The sequence below is a fragment of the Passer domesticus genome, chromosome 1, assembly GCF_036417665.1.
Source record: "Passer domesticus isolate bPasDom1 chromosome 1, bPasDom1.hap1, whole genome shotgun sequence".
Lineage (NCBI taxonomy): Eukaryota > Metazoa > Chordata > Aves > Passeriformes > Passeridae > Passer > Passer domesticus.
In genome coordinates this window covers 18,529,560-18,556,104 of record NC_087474.1, presented here as the reverse complement: position 1 = coordinate 18,556,104, position 26,545 = coordinate 18,529,560, and the positions used below count along the sequence as shown (strand labels likewise).

Sequence of the window (26,545 nt, the reverse complement as noted above, 5' to 3'; positions counted from 1 at the left end):
TAAATAAATATCAAAACTGTTTGGATTTTGTTTAACCTCAAACTTTTTGTTTAACCTCAAACTCTATTATTTTTTCATGCTGCCTTGCTTGCTGAAACGTTCCTCTTTAATTTTTCCCCTCCTCAAATTTCCAGTGAACCACTTTATCAGAGTGTGAGATAATGAGACTGAGTTCTACTTTCCATATCACAAAGTGTCTACCACTCCATGAATCTGAACTCTCTTTACCCCAGGAGAAACTTTCCCTAACCATGCATCGTGGCACAAGCAAAAGGCAGTGCACGTGGGAGGTTTGCAGTCCTGCTGTCCTAGAGATAAGCAGAAAGCTCTGCTGCACAAAGCTGAACTGTCACTAACCACACAGCTCTTAGAGCCACGCTATGGACAGATTCTAATTAGGCACAATTATGCAAACTCATGTATTTGCATATAGCACCTCACAGAGAGTTACAGGGAATCTAGCAGAAGCCTACTGGATGTGACTCAGGGCTTTTCTCAGAAAATAAAGCTGAGTGGCAAGACTCAAGGCTCTTCCAGCCAGAGGAAAAGGGAAAGAAGCAAAGACTTGTTTAACAGTGCAGCTTCTCTGGAAAGTTGCTGTGTTCCCCTATTTAACAAGGAAGCTGCCTTTCTGCCTCATGCTTAACATCTGAGTTTTGCAGTGCCCTTTGGTGATTCAACTAAAATGCTGTGCTCCTCCTTTGAACTGGCAAAATCAAAGGCGGCTGCCAGCTGGGCAGCACTCGAAGTTCACAGCTCTAACACCCCCTTTTGACAATACTAAGCCTAATGCCTCAGCCAAATTCCCAATAGCTACACAAATCATCTTCTTGAGCCCTAACCAGCACAGAGCTCCAAAGGGAGGGAGGTGAATCTCAGCGGCAGACTCACCCCCAGGGATTAAAGGCCATGTGCAGCTTCAATGTGTGATACTCATAACATCAAGCTGTGGGCTACCTGCTCCATAAGGGTCCCGTAATCCTTTTTGTCCCTGTGGGGACTACTCCTGGCAGATCAAGTATCATGGCTCCAAAATTACCTAGATTAATTACCTAGATTTTTTCTCTCTCCAGTTGGGAAAATAGGTTATTTGATAGACACCACTCAGTTACAGCAGAAAATACTGATGGTTGTAGTCTGTGTATTAATATGCAGACACAATCCTTTGCAGAATAACAGCAAGTGCAAGTTCACCAAGCAGGAAAACTCTGTGTTTTCTTCTTGGAAGAGAATACAGATATATTCTCCTCTCTCTCAGGAATGCTGCAACTATTTCTACCAGTTTTTTTTTCCCAAATTAAGCAGAGATATCCTCCCCTGACTCCTCAAATGCAAAAGCAGTTATTGATCCAGGCTAGCACTGGAGTGCAGTTGAGAAGTGCCTCTCTTATATCTATCAAAGCAGAATAGCTAGGAACATGTTAAAATAGACAAAGAAATGTTAAAAACTCTGTTTTTCAGAATCAGTAATGCAGTAAGGCCAGAAATACTATAGGTAGAAAAGACTATGTTGATAACCAAAAAAAAAAAAAGCAAATTCTTAAATGAATATGTAAGTGAGAAGTGAGAGCAGGCACTTGCAAGCAGTATGACAGTAGAACACAATGAACAGAGAGAATGCTCCTATCCCTTTTTTCTGTGTGATTGATGCTATAAACAGGGATGGGTTACACTGGAAGAGAAATTATAATGCCATAATGCCATATTCTTGACTAGTGGAAGTGGAAATGTTCTCATTGATTTCTATGGAACCACTGCTGTTTATGCCACTGTAAGATATATACCTAAGAGAGGTGAGATAATGTGCAACCATGGTGATGGTAAAAGCACATAAGAATAATGAAAACTTATCACAGGCACTGTATTTCAAGAAAAAACAGCTCATCACTTCAGACAGTCAAGAGGTTGTTCTTTCACTTTTACTTATGCTTCATAAGTAACAACATATGCATAAACTTTTGTGTTATGAATGCCTTTCTAGCAATGACATGTTATCATTAATCACTGTAAGACTGATTATTAACTTTAATCTCAGGCTTTTTCTCAGTGCAATAAAAAGTCTTGCCTGTACTTTTACACAAAATTATAGCAAGATAAGCTATGTTCTAATTCTGTTTTGCAGCACCAGAAGCACAATGGATACAGCCTTCTTTGGAGGATGCAGTTTGGTTTTTTCTGTGGAGAAAAAGACATATTGAATGCTGTGACTCTGTGCTAACCTTGCAGCAGGCACACTGCAAAACTGTCCCACAACTACACAGAACACAGAAAGTTAGGACTGTGGGACCTAGTATGTTGCAGACACTTTTATTTGCAACTCCACATTTCAGCTGTCTCTTACTAACCCTTCCCTTTCTTCAGCATGCAGTTTTTGTAGTATACCTAGGAAGAATTTAAATCTGAAACTATAGGACTGAGATGGAAAGAACAAATGAAGAAAAAAATTATTTGTCCTCATTTAGGCTTCTCTATACCATATACTATACATATACACGGCTTGACAAATTATTACTTATTTAGCAACATGTAAACTTTTTTTCTCAAATCATTCAAATCTTTTGTATTTTAAGATTTACTATAATTTTACAATAATCTCATCTTTATTATTATTTTTAAAAAAGGATAAAATAACATGAGAACAGGTTGTGAAGGTTTTACAGACCACATTGTTCCTATTCTCAGCTAACAGTTTTGTTGAAAAACAGCAGAAAGAGTGGTCAGCCCTTCTTTAATACTATCTCCCTGCCCCTTCCAGTAAAGGCCCAAAGCTCAACAATCCTCTCAGCAATTTCAGCAATACTTTGGATAAACTGAGCAACCTGACCCACTGTCAAGGAAAAATGTATTCCAATAGGATGAAGAAACATCTTACATTTAGTTTAAATAGCAGCAATAGCTTTAATACTAACTTGACAAAAGTCTCTGGCATAATCCATATCACCTGGTATACAAGTTAGTAACACCCCCTGAATCCCCACAGATTTCAGCAAGGCCACGATTTCATTCCTGATGCATAAAATCTCCAGTATCATTTTTTCTTATACAGAGAATATAGAATATATTTTCTGCAGTTATTTTAGCAATACTTGGACTGCTTTGTGCTTTGTGCAAGAAGCTTGAAACTAGAAAGGCACACTATAAACTCAAATATAAAGCTTATTGATAATACCCTCCAGTATCATATTTCAATATAGATTGAGACATTTAGAAAACTTCTGCTTATACTTCAAACATACTTCCTAAACCCACGGGTGTTATGCTTTGATTTACACATAAACACATCAATGATTAAAGAGCAAGACACAATGGACCTGATAAATTCTTAATCTCGGGAGCAGCAGTAAATTAAAGAAAACCACGTTCTTGTTACTGGTTGTTCTTTTGTGATTAAGTATTAGTTGTCTGCTATGTTTGACATTCCGTAGACCTATTTATTTGATTAATTTAATTGTCGCCCTAATTAATTTAATTATTTGGTAGCAAGTGCTGAGCGGCTGGTGCATTCATGGCTCTCTACACGTTGCTCAGCTGATTACCAGCTCCACAGTTTGCTGAACGGGTAAAAAGCCGCCGCCCGGTCCCCGGTGCCCCTTTCGCTTGTCTGGGTTTGATTGATGTGCCCTCTGCTCGCTTCTGTCTCCGTGCCGTCGTTCACAGATTAATGGCGGGGATGGGATTATTCACGGTGCGTTTAATCAAGCATGAAGATAATTTTTTTGGAAGGGGAGAACCCTCCCAGTCATGGCACTTTTGAAGTGATGAGTGTACATAAACAACTCTTTGGTTTGCGGAAAAGAAATAGAAAATAAAAGGGAGTGGGGGGTGGAGGGGTGGGTGTGTGTGAAGGGAGGCGGCTTCACCCGACAACAGAGGGAAATTCTGGGGGAGAGGGGGAGCAGGGAACGGGATTCAGGGGGTATGGGCATTATTGCAGTTGTCATCCGCGAAACTGACGCTCGTTTACACAGCAACTTTGCAACAAGCAGGCGGCGTTGGGCCGGGCTCGCCCCGTCCCGCGGAGCGGCTCCGGCCGGGCCCGGGGGTCTCCGTGCCGCCCGCCGACCTCCCCCCGCCCTCGCCGTGCAGCGGGGGCTGCCGGCGCTCCGGGCAGCGACCCGCCCCGCTGGGGAGCCGTGCCGGGGCCAGGTGCCCGGCCCGGCAGCGCCTCCGGGACCGCCGTGCGGAGCGCGGCCCGCCGGCAGCGGCGGGAGAGACGGGGAAGCCCCGGCGCCTGCGCCCCACCGCGCTCTGCGGAGGGGGCGGGGGGCAGAGCGAGGAGGCGGCCGGGACCGGCCTCAGGCGAGCCCCCTGCCCGCACTTGCGCGGCGGGCGGCGGCGGCAGCGCTGCGGGCCGGGGGAGCGCCCGCCCCGCGCCGCTGCCCTCGGCCCCGCACCAGCGCCGCCGGCCGCGGAAGCCGCCCCGAAAGAGAGAGAAAGAGAGAGAGAGAGAGAACTTGTTCGTCCGTCCCCGCCTGCCTCCCCGCCGCCCGCGCATCCTCTCCCGCGGCGCATCCGCCCGCCCTCCGGGTCCTGCTCCCCCCCGTACTCGGGGCCGGTCCGCTGGCTCCGGCTGGAACATTTCCCCGCTGGTTCCCTCGGAGGGGTTTAGTTGGTAGCGGTACACCGAGGAGAGGCTCCGTCCCTCAGGCATCCTGTCTCACCCTGCGGGGGAAGGGAGCTGGGTGGGGGCAAGCCAGGAAGGGAGGATCTCAGTGGCTCTCCTAAAATCTATCAGCAGGCTGCGAGGAGGGAAGAGTTTGGCACTTCGCAGCGAGGCTGGGCTTGTTTTCCCTAGCGGTGATGCCGCTGGACTGAGAGCGGCGCGGCCGCGCGAGTTAGGGGGACGGAGCCTCCCCCCCCAGCTCCTTCCAGCGCCCCCCAGACCCGGTGCAGCGCCTTCAGCCCCGGCGGCTCGTCCCTGCCGCCCCACTGTATGAGCGCTGCTCCGAGGACAGGGCGGCTCGGCGCCTGCTAGGGCTGCTCTCCGCCGCCCCCCGGACTTCCCCACCACCGACGAGGAGCGGCGCGCACCCCGCACCCGGAGAGTTGTCTCGGCAGGCTCCGTGCTATGGCGAGGCTGCGGAGAAGCAAACTAGCCGCCGGATTTCTATTACTTTTCCAGTGCCTGAGCGAGCGCTGCCAGCTCGCCGGCGGGGAGACGCCGAGGCAGAGCCGCGGTAAGCGAGGCCGGTACCTGCCGGGCGGGGCCGGCCCGGGTTCTCCGCGGAGCCCGGGGCAGCGCGGCCGGGGCGGGGTCGGGCCGGGGCCGGGCCGGCTCCGCAGCCCCTCGCGGTGTGGGCTCCGCCGGCCGCTGCACGGGCCGCGTACGCGGAGAGGGCAAACGCCGTTCGGGGCTGGCTCCCCCTCCTCCCGAGAGAGGCCCGGGGTCCCGGCTTCTCATCCTTCCCTACCCTGGCTTCTCCGGAAAGAGCTCTCTATGACTTCATTTCTTATTTTAACGAGAATTCGGGACTTTCCTCCTTTAATGAATCTGCCCCGCGATCACTGGGAGCCGGTGCTGTTCCCAGCCTCTCCGCGGGGTCCCCGGAGCCTCCTTCCCAGCCATGTACGAGACGTGAGGGGCTCACCTCGAGAGCCGGGAAGGGAGGAACGGAGCCCCCGGCGTCCCCCTCGCCCCCGCCAGCCCCCCTCGCCCGCCCTCCCGCGCCGGGGGCCCCCAGCTCTCCCGGCAGCGAGCTGTGGAGGGATGGCAAAGTTTCCCTGCAGATCCTGCCTGGGAGAGCTAGCGGGCACTCTCCTCCCCCGCGGAAGTCAGTAGCTTGCAGCCTTCCCTGGAAACTGGGCGTTGAGAGAAGGAGAAAGATAAAGGAAGAAGCCCCAGGCGCTGTGGGACCTGTTCGTTAGGAGCGAGAGGCTCTGTTGAGTAACTTTGCTTGTGAAGTGTCAAGGTCCTCTTGTCTGTCCTTCCCGGAGACACCTGTTAATGCGTGACACACAGCACCTGTAGTGCTTTCTCTTGGGCCACTGTTTCCCACAGCGTGGGGTTCCCTTTGGATCACTAAAGCCTTCTGTGTCCTGCATTCCTGCGCTGTGGAGGGGAAAACTGCTAAGGGAAATCTTGGCACATTTGCACATAGTGAGATAGGTCGTGGAGTTTGTGTGTCAGAGGACCTTTCTGCAGCAGATTCTGGCTTACAGGTATTTTCAAAAGCCGTGCCTGTGTAGTTGAAATACCAGCTAGATTATTAATAGATGGAACACGCCTACTGGCTTCCCTGGTGGAACAGAACTGCCCCTTCCTCCTTTCCTTAAAGGTTTGATACAAGTGTGAAAAGTTTTGTGGTCACTGTGTAACTGACCTGAACAAGAGAGGCTGGGTAGTTTTTTTAAATGTCCAGTGAGATTATGCACTAGACAGAGTGGGAGTTTCCCAGGCCGGGGCCTACCACTGAGTTTTGGAATTGCTAAACAACGGGGTAGCTCAGCAGGTTGCTGGGGCTCACATGTCACTTGGGGCCAAAGGGAAAAGCCGGGAGGAGAGTTTTCATGTGCTGCTGCAAACCCCATGTTGCTGCACTCAGGGCTGTAGGCAACAAATGTTGGAATTTGTTAATGTTAGATGTAAGGGAGGAAAAAAGTGTAGTGGTGATATTAGAAAAAGAGAATTGCAGTCTTGTGTGGTAGTGGACTGAACTCACAAAGTTTATTATCTTTCAGTCAATGTATCCAGCCAATAAGATATTAGTGCTGACTAATTGAAGTATAATATATCAGTGGGCAAATAAACACCACACATCACTGATTTAGGCTATTAAGTTGAAGTAGTCATCAATTTCTGTACCAGGAGGTGCTAAACAGAAGGTTTTCTAGTGGATTGCTTATTCATAACTCATTTAATAATGTCTTGTGTCTTCCTGAATGTGTTATGAAGTAGGAAGGAGTTTATAATCAGGCAAATATTGTTTTGATATTTAATACATTCTGAAGAAAATATAGCAGGTAGTTGTTTTCTTCCAGTAGCAGATGGGCAATCTGAAGTCAGTTTTGACATCTAAATGTTCATAACTTTGGCATCTTTTCCATAGTTCTTGATTTTAAAAAAAATCTATATTATTACACTAATTAAATGTAATTTTCAAAATGTGTTTTATTTCCTTTTTTTTGTTTGTTTGTAGTACTGTAGCTATTTGGGGAGGGGAAAAAAAAAGAAAAAAAATCAATGATAGACTGTGTCCAATCAGTGAGAAGAGAAAAAATATGTAAAGCCAGAAATTTAACTTCAGGTTTTGTGGGTCAAAATGAAAAAAGTGATGTTTCAAAGTTTTACTTTATTTAGCACCTTCTGTATCCTTTTGGATCAGCTCAGATAAAACCTTTAAAGAATTCAAGAATAAATATCTGAGGTAGCTGCAAATTCTTAAGGGGATGCTGATTTTACCTTTTTGTCAAACACTCAGTAACAAAACCCCTTATTGACAATGAGTGGAATAACAGCATAATGAAATGGAAACATATAGTAAGCCCTGGCAGAGCTGGAGCCTGGGAGGATTTCTGAGGATGCCACCAAAGTGATACACTCTGATTTCAGGAGACGTGGGAAAAAAAAATGCAAAGGCGTTTTTTTCCAGCTCATTAGAATTATCTTACCGCAGAAAATCAAGTCGGACCAATTCAAGTGAAATCATTTTCCAGGCATGCCGGAACTCACCTGGCTGCCCCTGGGGGTTCCTGAACGCAGCTTTTGTGCCAGGCTGCGCTGGCCGGAGCGGGCTGTCCCCGCCAGAGGGCGCAGCGGCGGCCGGCACGGCCCGGCTCCCTTCCAGCATCCATCCATCCACATCCATCCATCCACATCCATCCATCCACATCCATCCATCCATCCATCCATCCATCCATCCATCCATCCATCCATCCATCCATCCATCCATCCATCCATCCATCCATCCATCCATCCCTATCCATCCATCCGCCCCTGGGCCCGTGCACAACTTCCCTTTTGATGACAAAAATGCTAAAAATCCAGGATGGAGGTTCTTAAACACGAGGTTTGTGTGTATGTGTGTGTGTGTGTTTTACAGTAGCCAAACTGAATATGATGTTGATTAAGTGAAGTGAAACAGACAGTCTCTTGAAAGCTCACAAAACAATTAAGGGATCCAGTTGTGTAAGTGAGGGCTCACTACTGAAGTGCTGCCACAAAGTCTTGAAAGTGTTGCATTCTTTTGCAAATGTCATCAGTCAGAATTACGAGGCTGTTATTGTGATTTTTATTACAATATGTCAAAGTATGTTCCAGAATCCTGATATAATTTATATTCATTGTCTCCAGACATCAGCATTCAGAGGGGGGGGTAAAATTATTTTTATAAGATAAACTGCTATTAAGGAGTATTTATCTATCACTTATCTACTGCTGAAATAGTAACATTTTGATATTGCCTGAATTTTACTCTGTTAAAAAAATATCCATAATTGAGACCAAACTTTCATCATTGTACTTTATGACCTTTGGCTTTTATCTTAGAAGTAGCAAAAGAAATACAAGATTAGACAACATGTATATCAGGTATATTTTCTCTGTTTGCATTTAAGGGTGTTTTTTTTTTGGTTTTTTGGTTTTTTTTTGTTTGGTTTGAGTTTTTTTTGTCTTGATTTGTAAACAAGGACTATTGGGTTAGAGAATCCTAGTGACATTTGAGAGAGCAAATCCTATTTGCACAGAATATATATTTTACTAAGATTTCTCTCTAAAGTAGTCATCTCTTTTTCTTCAACTTTCATACTGCTTCTTCCTCTTTTTTGGTGCTTTTTTTTCTTTGTCATTTCCTCTGAAAGAGTGGTTTGAAATACTGCTAGTAAATAGTGGGTAAATTAAGACTATAGTGAGGTTGGCTTAGGTCTTAAATTCAGTTTTACAGAAACTCATTTCCACAGTAAGATCAATACTCATAGTTCCTTGAAGGTTTAAAAATCCCTTGGGAAAAAGTGTTTTTGTTTGGCTCTGAATATTCCTGTTCAGCGTGTATATCCTCATACAGGCACCTAAAGTCCAGCAAATACTTGACTGAGATGTTAGGTTTCGTCTGACATGTTACTTGGAGGTGATGATAAATAACAGGGAAACTTATCTCTCTGCACTGTAAACAAATGTAGTCGAATGAAGAAAAGATCTTTGGAATAGTTTTTTGTCTGGTGAAAAATTTATTAGCAACACATACAGGCCATTTAGAGCAAAATCTTGTGACATCTACTGCCTTACTGAATACCAGATTCCTCTTAAAAAATGTAGTTTAGGAGGGCTGTTTCCTTTCAAGGAAGAGACTCCTGAGACCATGAAGGAGGTAGATGAAGAAATGCATAATGTCAGGTGATGAGAGACTCCCTGAGAAGAATAGTCACAGACCTTAGTATTTTTCATTAAGGACTTTTTGGCAAATTTTGGTGGAGCAGTGCTGCAGGTCCCCACACCTGCACAGACCTCAGGAGATGGAGCTTTGGACCTGAAACTTGTGTTTCCTGCAGGACTGCTATGCAGTGGTGCCTGGAAAGTTGCTTGGCTTTGAAGTATGCCAAACACAGCTATCACATGCCCTGTTGAATCCTACTAGCTTTTCTCCACAAAGGAGATAAAAATTTCATGTTAAAATAAATAAAAATAAAAGCATCATTTGACCCTGCTTTTTATAAAAGTCACCGTGGTTTCATTGGACTGTGTGAATTACGGCGTTCTGCTGCTTGTAACTAAAAGCCCTGGAAAAAAGAAATGTCTGTAACATCCCCTGTTTCAAAACTTACCAAGGCTGCAGTCTGTTAGTCTGAGAACACAGCTGGGGTCACTGGTATTTTGCATTCCCAGTGTGGTTCATGCTTCCTAAGAAAAATGAATACCAATGGAATTTAAGGCGGCCTTGGTGAAAGTAATCTCTCCTGAGGACCCTCTACAGAGGGAACAAAGGTAATTTGATGGGAGCATTTACGATCCAGTACAAGGAAATGCTGCAAGCTTGCCAGCAGTGTGGAATTATATCCAACTTTTAGGTTTGATGAGGGCTGAGCTGGGAGTGTTAATGTGGTGCAATTGGCAGATGCTGTATTTTCTAAACTGGAGAATTGCATAATCACAGCAGGAACAAGAAGAACCTATGAGTTTGCTTTCTATGGAGAAGTATGCAGAGAGAGTATGCAGAGAGGCCATGTTAAGTACACATGAGGATTGTTTTTGGTTGTGGCTTCTCACAAATGAGCATAAAACATTGCCCTGAAGTGACGTCTGTGAGTGCTGGGTGCTGTGTCTCATCATGGAACACTTCCTCCGCTTTCTCCTCTTCTCTTTTTTTTCATCCAGCCCATAAACTTAACTTCAGTTAGCACTCCTTGCAGTTAACATTGAGCAATCAGTTGTGCTAAGTGTTTAGGTTTGAACGAGCTTGTGTAACCTGTTCATGTCCCTCAACCCAAGGGCAGTGTGTTAGAGTGTGTTTCTGGGCTGGATTTGACCCAGCCTTCTGAAACAGGCAAATGGAGCAGGTTCTAAGGCCAGGTCCAGGGTCAGGCATGGTGCTTGAGTTGAACACAGTTTCAAAAGTAGCATCTTGATGGGGTGATCCATCAAGAGAAGTGTAAGGATTGATGTGAAGGTAGGTACAAGACATCACAAGAATGACACCTGTGCTGTACTCAACTATGGTAAGATCCCAAGTGTTATGTTTTCTTCAGTTTCAAGCACTGCACTTTAAGAAATATATGGACTAATTGAGGACTGTCATCTGAAAAAAAAAGGAAAGAGCGCTGCTATAGAGAATAAAATTAAGAGATGACATGGTAACAATCTTAAGGTGTGTAAAAGGCTTCCACAAAGGAGGAACTTGTCTTCAGCAGCAACTAATGACTGAAATTGCAGTAAGGGAGACTCCTATATGATAAGGTTAGAGGACCAGATTATCTATGAGTATTCTTCATCACTGAAACAGGTTAGATAAACATATGTCCAAAATGCCATTCCGTCAAAAAAGGCAGCTGTTCCTACCTTGGACCAATGGTGGACAATGTAACCTTTCTAGGTGCCACCCAGCTATCTGGAATCATTCTGTGTGTCTAGCTTTAAGTACACAGGGGCTTGCCTTGAACTCTGCAGCTAGATAAAATACAAGCACGAATTCCAGTGCTCACTTAGCTTGAGGCCTCTGTCTCTTTTTTCCAATGATATACGTGTCTTTAATGTGATTTCAACATACACTTTCTGTGGCTGTAGACAAGTTAAGGACATTTAAAATTCTGCTGTAGTTAGTAGCTGGTGTTCTTATGTAATGAAATAAAATAAAGCTTTTTAAATCAGATTTTGTTCTTGTTTACAACTTTTACCTTTTAATATGAACACTGTCTAGGTTCCATTATAAGCAGATAATTTTTTTTTAAAAGATATTCTCATAGTGACTTTTTTGCTCTTTAGGCAGAATCATTTATCTCATGCCATTTTGTTCAGTGAACAATCCTTGACATGAATAGGAACAGTTCCACAAAGGGGATATATAAACCTTTCCATTTAACCTTTCTCTGGCAGTGTTTCAAATATATGTTGTGTCAGAGTTGATGCTAGGATCTCCATTCCTTTGCTTTACAGATGTAATTGAACTGTGTCAAAGGGCTGCTTATGTTTCAGGGATGCAATGCCATTTATAGTATTTACTGCAGCTTTCCTTAACTGCTGTCATAGGGCACATTCTCTGGGAAGTTTCAGCTGCATTGAGTAGCAGAATAGGATGCAGTGGTTAGCCAGTGATAAGCATTTAGAGTTGTATTTAATTTTTAATTCTATTCGTGCATTACCTTTTATTTCCCCCTTTAGTTGTAATTTGCAAACTGCATCTCTGCTGAATAATTGCATCTTTTTTTCTCACAGGAGTTGCTGCTAGGCTAGTTGTAAAAGGTATCATCCATTGTAAATTCAGTGTTTTCTGAAGGGTTAAGGTTTGTTCGTCACTATGCACATTCTTCTTTTATGAGTCAGCAGCTGAAGTAAAAATCCATTGGAAAATGTAGTCTTGGCCTCCATGGAGAACTGGGAGCCGACATGACTCTTTCTTGTGGTAGTTGCTCCATGATATTCTCCAGCTGCATGTTTCTGCTTTCCTGTGTGGGTTAAAAGTTTGCAAGCAAAACAGTGTGCATCTGCAATTCAAACTCAACCCTGGGGACAGAAACCCAAGGCCCTCTGTAAGGAAGCTCTTTGTGGCAGAACAGGTTTCAGAGTTCCTGGGTCCATCCTCTTTTGCCCCGTCCTGCATCTCCTCCTTGCCCTTCCTGCTTGTTTCAGAGATTCCTCCTCACTTGCACTATTTCAGCAGCTGATGTGGCCATGCTCTAGGTCAGGTGGATCAGACACTGAAGAGGAATTTTAAAAAATTTAGAGAGAGAGAGAGAAACAGAAAACACTACACTTTAGAAGAGGTAGTGGAGGTGAAATTAAAAATATAAGGAGGATGAATGTAGTATTTTGAAACCTATGACCATTATGAATCATCTTAGAACAATATCAAAACATTGGAAAACTAGAATAGCTGAATTCTGTTCAATACTACCAGGTGTTATGTAGGTTTAGTCAAAAAAATTTTCAAAGAAAAAACTAGTTGATATTGGAAAATTATGTCAAAGTCAGCATGCTCTTGTCAAGTATTTCACTGGCAAGTGACAAAACAAGTAGTTCTGAGATTGTTTTGATGATGATAAAATATCTCATTTCAAATTTTGCATTTGGACCGTTAACTTAGAATTTTTGTATTATATATGAACACAATTAAAAAGTACTTTGAAGTTTGTGTGTTTGCGTATTTACATTTTTTTAATTTAATTTCCTACAGCAAGCATTGACTATTCACTTTTAATCTGAATAAGATCAAAATTTTGATGAGGGTAGGAAATTAACTTTCTAGTCATCTCTATTTGAGACTTATTGCTGTTGAAAATTTGGCTGTGTAAGCCCTGTAAGTGTAGGCCATTTTATCTTGTAAAAAAATTACTTTTATTTGATGACAGGAAAGGTGACAATGGCTGAAAAGGACAGTTGTCTTGATCATCCAGCTAGTGCTTGGAGGTTTTGGTTTTCTTTAACTTTACAGTATATTTCTCATTCAGGTTGCTTCTTGGTTAATAAGATGAGGCAACAAAATTAAAAGAGCATGTTTTTCAGATTGCAGCTGCTGTAAAGATAATATATTTATGTTTTACTTGTAGTGAAGATATTTGTGGGCTAGAAGTTCAGCATTTGGTGTATTGCAGAAATCTGACCTCAATATCAACACAATTTATTACTGTTTCCTATTTAAACTTATATATACACTGATCTAAATTGTAGTCTCAAATAAAATGGCTAACATGAATCACTGTTCTAGATTGTCATCAGTTCTGGTTTCTATTTTCTTTTTATTATGTCTGTTATTCATGTTCTTTTTTAAAAAAGTTTTTATGAATTAAGAATGTGTAATGCAATGCTTTTTAGTTTATTATGCAAACTCTACAAGAATTAATAACTGAAAGGTACAGTTGTAGACTGTAGAAGTACACAGCTTTTCATGTTTACATTCAGCCACAGAGGGTTCTTTCCCCTCTCAAATATCACACTATGCAATAACATAACTGCTGTCAGTTTTGCTAATGTTAATGAATTTATCCTTCCCAAACCTTTCCTGTATGCTGTTAGAGACACTTCTATCTTTCAAACGCACAAATGATACAATAACAGTAGTAAGTTGTCCTAACAATTTCTTACCTAGGACAGCATAGCTAAGAAGGGATAATTAGGTCAGCAAGTATTTCCTTGAGATGAGAAGCAGTTGTGTTGTGAAAGTCTGTTCCACATGCCCCATGCACCACAGGCCATCAGTAATGTCCTTCACTTTAACAACCTTTGAGCACGTGGTAAAATTGCAGCAGACCCAAGTATAATGTGCCACAGCATGTAACGAGGTCATTGAGTTACTACAGTAGCAAAAAAAAAAAAAAATTCTAGCATGCTTTATTTGCAGGCTTGTTGGACTTTATCTGGTTTTGCTTAGCCTGGTTCTTTTCCATTTATTTTTTGACTTAATATGCTTGGCTTTTTCAGTCCCTGTTTTTTTCATGCACAATTACATGGACAGTGATTGCAGAGTTAGTAACACTGGTTTGGATTCAATTCAGAGCCATTTTCTAGAATAACATTAATGACCTGCAAAATAACTCTTCTTGGAGAAAACTTGTCAATTTGACTGGAGGAAAGAAGCTACCACTGTTTATTCTCAGCCTCTTGAGCATACTCCATACATCTGGAAAGCAGTGTAGTGTTCAAAAGTGGGAGGGATTATGCTCCACCTCAGCTGAGATATGCCTGAGGACTGGCAGATCTGCCATTTCATATTGTGTTCTACTGCAAGCTTGAAGCCAGCTTGTGTTCTTAATTTTATGTGCTGTGATGATGAACCTCTGACTTTTGATTCCCATCACTTTTCAGCAAGCAATTTGTATGCTCTACTTTTCCACTGTTGTTTTCAGACCATACTTGTCTTACAGCTTGCTTGATTGTTCCCAGTGTCATAGATATGTGTTTTATATTCATAGTTTTCTTATTCTTGGAAGACCTTGTAGAAGTCAGGTAATATCCTAGTTTTTTGAATGAGCAGGTGGTTTTAAAAAGTGACAATTTTGCCAGAATTAAAGATTCCTTGTTCGTGTATCAAAGTATGAGTTTAATTTTTCTGCAATAGCGGATCTTTTGAGTTTCCCCTTGTTTCTTCAAATTCAGCTTCTCTCTGAATTCTTATCCTTCAATTCCCTAATCTCAGATTTTTAATCCCAGTCAGACCTCTGATCAAGTAACCTGTCTGTCTGGAAAAAAAAATCCAGATTAGAGTTGACTGAAGGTTCTGATTAGTGCAGAGACCACAAGGCTTTGTCTTGGACTGCTGCAGATTTTGCCATTTCTGATTCTCCTTCTTCACTCAGACTTGCAGCAGGAGAGGGGTTTTTCTCTCAGCTGTTTATATAACATCCCAAACTGCAGCATTTTATGCTCTAGGTGATAAGTTCTTTTCCTAAACACAAGCATGTCTGAAGGATAGACAGAGGAATACTGGGTCAGATTTCTGCCTGTTGGCACTTTGACAACTTAAAAAGACTGTGTCCAAATCTTTTTGGTTTTGTCATTGAGTTCTTGGAGACAAGAGAACGATGGTGTTCCAAAAACTGTAAAATTATTTTTCCTGTAATTAAACTTTAAACATAACAATCCAGATTCAGAAATTGCTAGTCAGAAGAAAGAATTCCAAAGCACTCGGGTTAAAACCCTGCTGACCAGAATGCTTTGATTGCTCAAATAGTTTATCATCCTAAAAAAACAATCATTGCAAGATGTAAATTATTGTTTTGCTTGATAAATATGAAAGCAGCCTTTACTGGGCCTGTATCTTCATGACCTTTTAAGGAAAAAGATTATTGACAAATAATCTATAACACATGTATGTATACACCATCCATGTATGTACTGTGTCTCTGATGCTATAAATCATACTGAAGTTTCCTGTAGAGTAAGTATCTTGCTGAAAACAGAACTGATAGATCAGCAGACTGGTACTTTTCAGCATGTGCTGTTTTATCACTGATGGTGGGTTTTGTTTGTTCTGCAGAAGTAGTGATAAGTTAAAAAAGCTGTATTTTAAAAAGCTGTTATTCTTATTTTGCAAAGTATATGTATTTCCCTCCTCCCATCTAATTTGAAAAAAAAATTACATTATAATTTAGGTAATATATCTAATAGAGCCATCAGTTGAGGGGGGAATCCAACAAAACAAGAGAAGAAATCAACAAGAACAATAAAACAAAAAAGGGGAGGGAGGGGTAGGGGAGACAGCAGGAATGAGGGGAGGAAGGGGGAGGAGGAGCAACCCACCAAAAAAATAACAAACCAGACCTCAAATGGGCTGCACACTCTGCAGCATTTGGAGTTGCATATCTAGGCTTCAGTTACGGAAAACTTCCCTTATTTAGAACTGTGCTTAAATGCTTGCTTAACAGTATCATTCTATACAAATGGTGTCCTACAGATGAGTGGACTGAAGAAGATGTAGATGTTTAAGATTTTCATGTGATCTTGGACTTTGGAATGTGGCTGACCCAGAAGTCCCAGTACATTTGCAACAGAGACAATAATTTTTGCAGCCTTGTTGCAGATCCTGAAATGGTTTGAGGGGAAAAGGATCTTTCAGCAGGTAGAAAAGGCTAACCTCTCTTTATAGTTGTAGTGGATAACAGCAGTGAGTAATCTCTTCTAATGCATATTGCATTGTTCTTTAAGTGCTGGGCACAAGGATTTTTTTTTTTCCGTAATGTGATGCAGAAGACACATTTAGGAGATGCACAAACTAAATATTCACTTAGATTTTATGATCTCTCTCCAAGGGACTGAAATGTGGCCTGAGCTTGAGAATCAATAAGCACACATGTCTCACATCAAATTTAAGTGTAAACACTTATTACATGCTGCTTCTTGAATGCAAATTTATGGTTTATTGTTCTGCTTTTTACACAAAAACATTGCTGTTAGCTTCAAGGGATGACCCAGAGATGTTAATGAATCACATTTTTATCCCTAAGCATGTATGGATAATAAACTGAAGGTGCAGTCTTCAGGATAGGAAGTTATATCCAGCTTTGTCTTCAGAAGTTTGCTCTAGTTAGAGCAGGTTGTAAAATAAAATTAGTTCTTTCAGCTTTAGCTTTGACCCTCCCATGCCTGTATTTGAATTTCATTATTTTATCCCTATTCTGCTGTTTTATGACATAGCCTACTAGGCATGCACACCAATCCAGCATTCCTAGTGAAACTTAAAAACTCTGTGGCCAGAGAGATTGTCCAGTGTTTGGTTACATTTTCTGCTGTCATAATTATGTTTATTGATCATCATAAATCCACTGTAGTTTTAACTTCATCTCTCTACCTGAGAGTCTGGGACAGATGCTAATACAGTTGTAGAGCCAGCCAGTTGTCCCTCTCTTTCCAATAATCTATTGTTTCCAATAATCTGTTGTTTCCAATAATCTATTGTTAATCTAAGGAAGTTTTAAAGTAGAATTCAAATACATTTTGAGGTTTGCTATAAAGCAGGAGAAGGCAAAGAGAAAAAAGATTTAAAAGATTTAAATTCAATATAGAAAGAAAAATAGTTGCTACCTTTGCAAGCCTGGATTTGGCACAGCACTTGAAAATGTGACTGAAGCATGTGCTTAAAGAGAAGTGGATATGTAAAGCCTTCACCAAAATGACTTGTGCTAGAACATGCTGGTAGGTGTTGCTAAAGTGTTTATAGGGCCTTTTATACATAGAGTTTAATTTAGGGAAAAAGAAAGAGGTTATATTCTACCCTTACATGCTTCAACACAGCCACAGTTTACTCCTAAAAGAGCAGCTTGAGCCAATTTGAAATGAGTCTTCAGCCCACAAAGCCTTGCCTCTAATTCTGTAGTGTGCTCAGCAGTGCTCAGTGCATGTGATGTATTGCAGTGTGGGATTCTGTCACAGGACAGCTTGATGCCACTTTCCCACAGACAGCGAGCATGGCTTGTGTGCTCCCAGGAAGAGAATGAATGAATGAATGAATGGGGGGATTTCTACCTCGTTGCTGAAAACCTACTCCATACCTCAAAGCTGTTCATTATACTCTTTGAAGGCATTTGGGATTTGGAGGCTGAAAGGTTCTGGATGCCTTTTTCTTTGTTGATGTTTTTATTTGTATTATTTATATATAATGTATGATAATTTAGTTTGCTTATATCTAAGGATAAAGGAAGTGCATTTGGTTTTAGAGTGCTTGAGACTTTTGAAAAGGGAAAAAAAAGAATCAAGCAGAGGAGTCCATGAGTTGACTGTGGGAGCTATGAGACTATTTGCTGGGCAGGAATGAAAGACCTGATTCAGTTCTCTCTATACATTTTAGCAGCCGTATTAATTCTGTGGGGCTATTCAGCCTGGAAGACTAGAGAGAGAGATCAAAACATCCATGTGAATTAAAAAAAATAGGTTACTTTGAGGACAGATATTCTGCTACTGTAATTTAAATCTGTAGGGAGCCAGAGAGTGAAGATAGGAAAAGATATATTCAGAAGCTCTGTAGAACTCTATAGAGCAGCTGTGTCCATTTAGAGGAAAACGCTGCATTTGCTATTCTAATTTGGTTTATTTTTCAGTATTAAAAAGTAATTATAAAAAAAAAATAAAACAAGGTACCTTCTCTGATTCTATTCTCCTGAAAATCACAGAAAGGAAGGATCTTTTGCACAGTTTTAGGAATGTTATTAACTTCTAAATTATATAGGACAGGTAGACTGGGAAGGAAAGCTTCCCAACTTTTATCTCCCTGCCAGGTGACTGCTATTATCAATGGCTGCCTTGTAAAAAAAATACATGAAGAATGAAAAGACTTTTTGTTTGGGTCTGCTGGGCTATGCTTCTAGGCATTTAGGAGCTTCCTTTTTCATCACAGAACACCTGTTTCAGTCAGGCATCACAGGATGGGGGGAGCAAAGGCCAGGAAGGCAAAGTGGGACCCTTCTGGTCTGTGCCATTTCTACAAAGGTCCAGTTGTTTCCATGTTCTGTAAACATGTTTTCTGAGGGGAAATGAGAAAAAAAAAATTGAGTAATAGTGATAAACTACAGGCTGTTTGCTTGGCCCTATGGTAATTTCCTGTATCTTTAGAGCTGTACTGTGGCAGTAGTGATTTAGCTTGTAGCTCTGACCATCCTTGAGGCAGTAAATCCCAGCAGAAAGCACTAAGTTATAACCCAAAATAATGCTTCATTAAACATGGGATGCTGAATTTAAAACATGTTGTGCTCTCCTTGCACATCCCTCTGCAGTTGTGGGCTGTATTTCCTTAACTTCTTAACTGACATGGTAGGTCACTTACCTTTGTTTGCTGAGGCAAACTGCTCCAGTCTTCAACATTCCCAGGAATCCTAAAGCACATTTCTGATCAGAGGTGCCAATTTCCCTCAAGATGCTCTTTTTATCAGTAATGAGGCATCTCTGCTCTTACTCACTTTGAGATTTTCATACCCACCTGCCAAGGTATTAGTGGGAAGTTTATTGACCTATACCTATTCCTGTGTTTATATTAATCCAGCCAGCTGGTATCTGAGGGCCATTCTACATACTCAATGAAAACTTCCGTGTACATTTCATGATTTAAAATCACGTCATGTGCTTTTTCTCCCTCCCATCTCTCTTGGTATTTATGCTGTAATATATTTTACTTACCATTTGTGGATTTAGAATGGATGGATTTGAATTTTGAAAGAACCGCTTACAATGTTTTCCATAGGTTTCATCATCACCATTTATTAAAGTTGTTTTAAAAGACTGATGAATTTAGCAATAAAACTGCCGCATCTAATATCAGTTATTATTCGTTTTCATTTTACCAAAGGAGCATCCAAGTATTGAATGACTTGCCAAGATCACACACAACAAATTTGGTGTAGAAACAAAAAAACAAAATCACGCAGTTTTGTGTTTTCACATTTAACCTTCTAAGCAGACACCGTATGCTTTGTAGTGATAGAACTATGAACTTAAAATTGAATATACAAGAGCTACTCACTAAAACACAAGCCAATAGCATCCTTACACTTTCTGTCAGAATTCCACCATCCGGCAAGAGCTCTTGAACTTCCATTTAAATATTTGGCAGTCCAAGACTGGTTTTTTACTCTCCCTGTTGCTGCAAGATGGCATTCAAGCTTACTGCTGAGTAGAGCTGCAGTCTCTTAAATTAGGGAATCTGTTTTGCTTCCATGAGAATACTAACATATGCTTTAAAGGAAAAAAATCCCGAACACATCAACTACAAAACAAAAACAACACACAAAAAAATCTGCAAAAATAATTTTATCAAAGAAAAAAGGCCTATCACTCTGGCTGAAGTTATTAATTTAGTTATGGATTGTATTTACTTGCCATTTTAGATTTTTAAACACTTTTTGCAATTCTGGTCTCCTTTTTGTCCTCTTTTGACTTTTTTTAAATTTTTCCTTCAATGCTGTGAGCAAGAAGTAGAAATGGAAGTTATATGAGGCCGAAGGAACAGGCAGAGACCCCCACTGTCCTGGAGTAAAGGTTTGGCAGGGAAGTGGAGGCCTGGAAGGGTCTAGGTTTACATTCAGCATCTTTTACATCGTTGTGAAGAATATAATGAGGGTTCTACAAATCTTATAAGAGAAGAAATCTGGAGAAATGCCATAACCCAGGGATAGTTACATATACCAAGAGCTTTTTTCAAATGCTGCTTTCAGATGCTCTTCAATAAGAGCATGAGGTCCTTTGCCTCAGTGTGCAAAGGGAAAAGAAAAATCATGTGGCTCCCTAATATTTCTTCTGGCCTACATATAAAACATACCTTGTCTTTCCCTAAATTACACTACATAGTTACAGGAAGTAAAAATTACTTAATATTGTAACTGAGCTTGGTTTTGGGACCTACCAGCAGCAAAGGTACTCCACAATTTAAGCTCTGGTATTAGAAGAGTCCCATATTCTTTACAATGTGGAATCCAGCACAGCGATTTTTGAGATTCTTTCCATGATGGAAAGATTGTAGAGGGTGTAGTTTAGAAATATAATCACAGAATCCTTCATCACCTCAGTTTACCTTGAAAAAGATATGCCAAGTTGCCAAAGAGCTGTTCTGAAATAAATGATGGCCAAGAAAAGGCAGCCAAATGTGACCTGTTAATTTTCTTCTGCAATAAATGCATCTGAGCATTTAATCTAATATAAAGACCTCTTGTGATATAAAATTAATGACCTGCATGATTTATTTTTTAAGGTCTGCTATAAATTAGATGCATCAGTTGGATATTTTGGGGTTTTTTTTCCTAAAGAACTGTTATCTGGTTTGGAAGTTTAATCAAGCCATTGAGTTTGTCTCATTTCTGAAAGATATACAATTGCACTAATATTAAGAGCAGATTTCTAGGAAAAAAATATGTTAAAAGTTTTCTAATTCTTTACTTAATAACTTCCATGAGGCATGTGCTCCATTTAGCTTGGAATGTCTGGTTTTACAACAACCACAATACATTCGGAATGCTCTCCACAAAACTGAAAATATGAAACTTTAATGAATGAGATGAATATAAGTTACAGTTATGCCATGCAGTTCTGCAACTGTTACTGTATAGTTCCCTAAGTGCTTAATTTTGGGCATTTACCACTGACGTCAATAGGAACTAAGTGACCAAAATCTCCTTAAGCACTTCGAGATGTGTGGTATGCAAGGTTATATTTTGCATTTAGTTTATTTTGCATGCATTTATTTTCTATTCAATTTCAAAATAATGCCAGGTAATGTGGGAGTTTTTGAAGCTTAGTAAGCAATTCACTTTGGAGCAAATTGAGTTTCAACCATTTAGTCTTTGAAATCAAAATAGTAAAGATAATAGTCAGTCTTGGGACCAATAGCTTCTGATCAGCAGTCTGCTGTACTCAACAGGACTTTTGAATATATGTTTCTTGAAGAACATTTTCCATTGGTTCCTGCAGAGCTCAGCTCTGCTGGTCTGGGAAGCACAGAGCTCTATGTACAAGAGGTTGCCAGGTCTTATGATCCCCTTCAGCTGCTAAATAATTTTTAAAGAAATGTAAGCTGTCCCAGCTGTGTAGGAAGAATGAAAAATCAATTAGAAATATTTAGAAGGAGCTATGAGCCATTGTAAATTTACATATTGAAAATACTTGTGAACCCATTTTGACATTCAGTATGTAACCTCTTATAAAAATGGAAAGATAGGAGGGTGTTTGTAGGTACTTGTATCACAGAATCACAGAATATTCTGAGTTGCAAGGGGCCCACAAGGATCACCAAGTCCAGCTCTTAAGTGAACAGCCCATAGAGGGGTTGAATCCAGTCTTGACATTATTAGCACTAGGCTCTGACCAACTGAGCTATATATGTAAATGCATATGTGTAAATATTGTCATATTTAAAGATGAAGCTGCACATCAGTTATACAGTAAATTTTCTTTGTTTTCGTTCTTTATTTGCATATTCCTACATTGATGTTCACAGTCTTTATAACAAGGATATTATTTTGAATATTTGGTGTGCTTACTTTTCAGAGATACCATTCTTTTTATTATTCTCAGAGCATATTCCACTCCAAGTTTTGCTTTTATTTATTGATGGAATGTCATGTATTAAGGAAATACAACCTTTATTCTAGCTTAATTACTGTTTTCAGTATTTTTTCATAATTTTCATGCTCAGTACTAATCAAAGTCATAATAAACTGCAAAGAGCATCTAGTAATTATCTTTTCTCAATGTTTACTTTCACTTTTCCACTTTTGACTTCTATTAATAAGTCATACAGTTTCTAATAGTACCTCGTAGTGCATTCAAATAAAGTGACTACCTGGCGATGTCAGGGTTCTTCTGACTGCTTTTTGCTAGTCTTTATACCAGCAACTTCACATGTTGATGATCATTGTGCACGGCTATATCTGTGGATGTTAGTCTAAATTTGCTTTCCTTACTGTGGCAAAAATCCTAATGTCTTCAGTAGTAATTGCCCTGTAAAGGTTTATACCTGTCCCCAGTGGAGAAGCCTGGAGTCCCAAGGGGAAGAAGGCACAGGAAGCTCACAGAACTCTCCAGCCCAGGAGGATGATGAGTCTGGTCACCCAGTGAGTGACACAGCTCTTGGAGGGTGGGTGACTTCTCCTCAAGTCTGTGGCACAGTGAAGTGGGGTCTTCCAAGGTTGTTAAACCTGGGGGCTAAAATTCATGTTGAAACAAAAGCCAAATCATGTGGAATCAATAGTGTAGTAGGTATTTACTGCTTCAAAACTCTCCATGGGCTGCAGGATCAAGTTTCAAGGGGGAAAATGCCCTACTTTCTTATACATCTAATTGGTTTCTCTGTAGCAGGTGGATACTTTTTGTGTTTGGTATGAGTTATATGCTTATCATATAAAATAAAATAGAGGAATAAGTTAAATCCAAACAAGATGATTGGAGTTTACTGCTCTTAAAACATTGTTCTTTTATTTGGGGAAGCAGGAACTGAAGAGATTGGGAAAGCCTAATGACTTTTCATATATAGACCTCATTGGCAGTTATGCCTATGTAATTTCCTGCTCTTGGGAATTTTATGACCTCTTCAGCCCTGAGTTGCTGTCTTTTACTGCAGCCCTCCATCTGCTGAAGAGAATGAATCTTGCGAGAAACAGGGAAGGAGCTTTGTTGCTCTCCCTTAGCGAACTATTGCCACCTTCTTCAAGATTCTTCATTAGGACACCTGAAGTGCTACATTTTTTAAGAGGGTTTAATTATAGGTCTAGTGAAATGTGAATAAAGAAAGAGCTCACCAGGCCAACAGATGTTGAAGCAAAGTACACAAAGTGTTGTTGAAAGAGGAGCATTTGAAAATATATATACTCAAAGATCTGTTATAATTTATCCAATAGTTAGAGCAAACAAATTCCCTACTGTTTTTACCTCATAATGGCAATAGGAATAAAAAACATTCTCAACTGAATTATCAGTCCAGGCTCAATCTGTATTTTAATAGGCGAGTTGCTCATTTTGCAGATGGTTTTGTAAGAAACATGTTTTGTTGTTTTTTGCTTTGTATTTAGATCACTGAATCATGAAAATATATTTTTTCTAGGGAAGAAAATGAAGATTTTACCTTTTTATTCTTTGATTTTAAGTTTCTTCCTAGCAAAAAAAAAAATCCTTTTTTTAAATTTAATAGTATGTGACATTTTGCTGTGTATTTAATTAGTCAAAATGAGAAAAACAGTAATGTAGGCAATTCTACCCAAGCTTTAGACATTATTTTAAAATTTCAGTTATATACTGACAGCGATTTCTCCTTTTTTTTTTTTTTTTAATATCTAGGTGACTTAAGAAAGGGAAGATTATTTCTTTACTGTTTCGTTAAAAGGGATTTTGGTAGATCTTCTTCTACTTTTCTCCCAAAGGCATTTGTTATGTATCTCCTAGAAATTGTTAGTTCAAATAGGGAAAGTGGTTACCAACAGAAGAACTGTAATGAACATGGCAAGACTCTGTGAAGAAGAAAGCAGAAGCAGCTTCTCTACAAGCAAACAGAAATTCTCCTAAATTGGCTTTGGGAACTGGTCTTCGTTAGTATTTCCATAATAAAATTGCCATTAAAATGGGAGTATGCTAGTAAATTCTCCTCTTGTGCTGATGACTCCTTTTAATCTGTGTCAGAGGTGGACTAGTAATTCCTGTAAAAAAATAATAAGGAGATGGCAAAGTATGAAAAAGGCATGAAATACAACATTGTCAAAATTCTCACATTTGTTGATTGAAACTGAAAAAAAACTTATAATCTGCCTCCTTACTGGAGAAAAGACTGGACAATAAAAATGTGTGATAGAGTGGAAAAACATGAGAACCATCTCTTTTAGCAGTGGGAAAGTATGCTGATATAACTGAGCATAAAATATTTCATAAAGTTCTGATCATTCATTTGCTGTAAAAATTCGTTCAAATTGCAAAAGGTGCGGAGGAAGCCTGTTGGGATGAATAGGACAAATAAGTCTCTGTGAGGTAGGATAAATTCCTTTAGTCTCACAAAATAAAGTCTGGAAGAAGTCATAATACCTTTCTGTAAATATATTTTGGGAGAAAAAGCAGAGAAGAGGAGATATTTGAGGTAATAGGAAATAATGAAATAATAATTTGAGGAAATAATAAATAGATATATGTTGGCCATAAATAAATCTATGCAAATACAAAGATCAGTAACCAGCAGAGAAGGGGGATTCTGAATGTGGTTCCCTTTCGAAGTCTAAGAGATTTCTAATCAATGCACACCTAAACTTTATGGAATATTATATGGGGGTACACATCTGCTGTCCTAAATCTGGTGTTACTGCTGCATAACTTCACCTGCTCCTTTTGAGTCCTGTAGTGCAGTACTGCAGAGAAACTGTTTTCTCCATCTTGAGAGGTAATAAATGAGTCCTTCAACCCTGCTCAATCTTCCACAGATAAACACCTTTGGGAGCAGTACGAGGGAAGGGTGTTGCCCAAAGTGTGTGATTGGAGATGTAAGAGAAGCAGACATGTTCACAGGCAATCCACTTTTTTTGTATGTTCTGGCTTTGCAATTTCCTTTTTGCTGTAATCTGAAAAGACACTTAAATGGTGTATTCTAGACTCTAAAACAAGTGCCACAGATTCTGCTGCCTGGAGAGCATCCCAGTGGGCCTTTGTCCAGGAGACTTGGCTTGCACTTTCACCGACAGTGCTGTGGTCATAACTTTTCTGTTTCTGCTCCAGATCTCCCAGAGAGAGTGGTTTCTCAGCATCACAGTTGTATGTCTAACCTGCTGGCTTCTGCTCAGCCTTTGTGGCATGATTGTTTGTCTGCAGATTTCACTCAAGGTTGCCCCATAATGTTATTATGATAGGTGCTTATATAACCCTGCTGTACTACTTTGCAGTCTGTCCAAACCTTGCAGCATGAATATCAAGAGGATGACTGGTCATTAGGTTATAAAACTGTTGTGGCCTCTGTGTAGTGGAGGATTGAAAATGAAGCATCATAGTTTGTGTTTGAGTCATAGACAAACATCATAGACTGTGTTTGAGTCCTTCAAGCATTCCCCTGAAGGGATACAGGTATGTCACACACATCAGGAAATCTGTTTCCTAATCCCATAATTAATTTATCAAGTTCCATGTTTACATTGTGTTGGCTCCTGAAGATGATGTAATTTCAGCTATGGGACTAATGCAAAGTTGGTGTGATAACAAATAGTAAAATTTTATCATTATTTATTAGTGTTTTCACTATCAAAAGCAGCTTAAAGCTAATCTGGGGGAGACGGGACAGGGACATCACATCTGTGTGTCCCAGCACCCACTGACAGGAGAAGTTGTTTGAGCTCCAGGATTCAGGGAAACTTATTGATGTTGCCTGTGTTTCTCCACACACAAATAAAGACATATGTCCAAAGAGTTTAGCAAGTAGGAGAAGGATGGCTAGGGGAGCTTTTTACCCTGACTCATCAATACCAGTTGCACGCATTTCTGCAAAGACAAACTGTAAGAGCTTCTCTGCCCTCAGGACTCCCAGAAAAGGCAAGTGTTGCAGCAGTTGTTTTAAATGCAATTGTGGTTTAGGAACTGATTTTTGGTAGTACCTCATTAGTATAAATAAAATTTATTTACTGCATATCAAAAAATGTCAGGTAACGGGAACACCTGAGAGACAAAATTTGCGTTGTGTAAGTTATTGAATTCTTTTTTCTGCTTCTGACTTGGTCTTTTTCTTTGGTTCACTGAAGCACTGATTAGATGTACAGTATATCCCATGTAATTATTAGCATCCAAGCACTGATTATAGGGAAGCAGATGTCACAAAAAAACATTATGGTAATAAGAACATGCATTTAGCAGCCAAATTTTGCTATGGCTAGAAACCTCCTCTTTGTGAGGAGCAAGTGCTGCAGTGTTTTGCCTGGCATTAGTATAATGTACTGTTCAAAGTGATTTTTATCAGTAATTGGAGAAAAT

The 26,545-nt window shown here is 40.4% G+C and overlaps 1 protein-coding gene across 1 annotated transcript in view; it reads left to right on the top strand.

Annotated features, from left to right (window-relative positions):
- The first annotated feature begins 4,343 nt into the window (after positions 1-4,343).
- PLXDC2 (plexin domain containing 2) overlaps positions 4,344-26,545 on the top strand; it is a 250,857-nt gene continuing 228,655 nt past the window's right edge. The window contains exon 1 of the mRNA XM_064408456.1: positions 4,344-5,177. Within this exon, the coding sequence (XP_064264526.1) occupies positions 5,069-5,177 (109 nt within the window). The 5' untranslated portion in view covers positions 4,344-5,068. The remainder of the gene's footprint in view (positions 5,178-26,545) is intronic.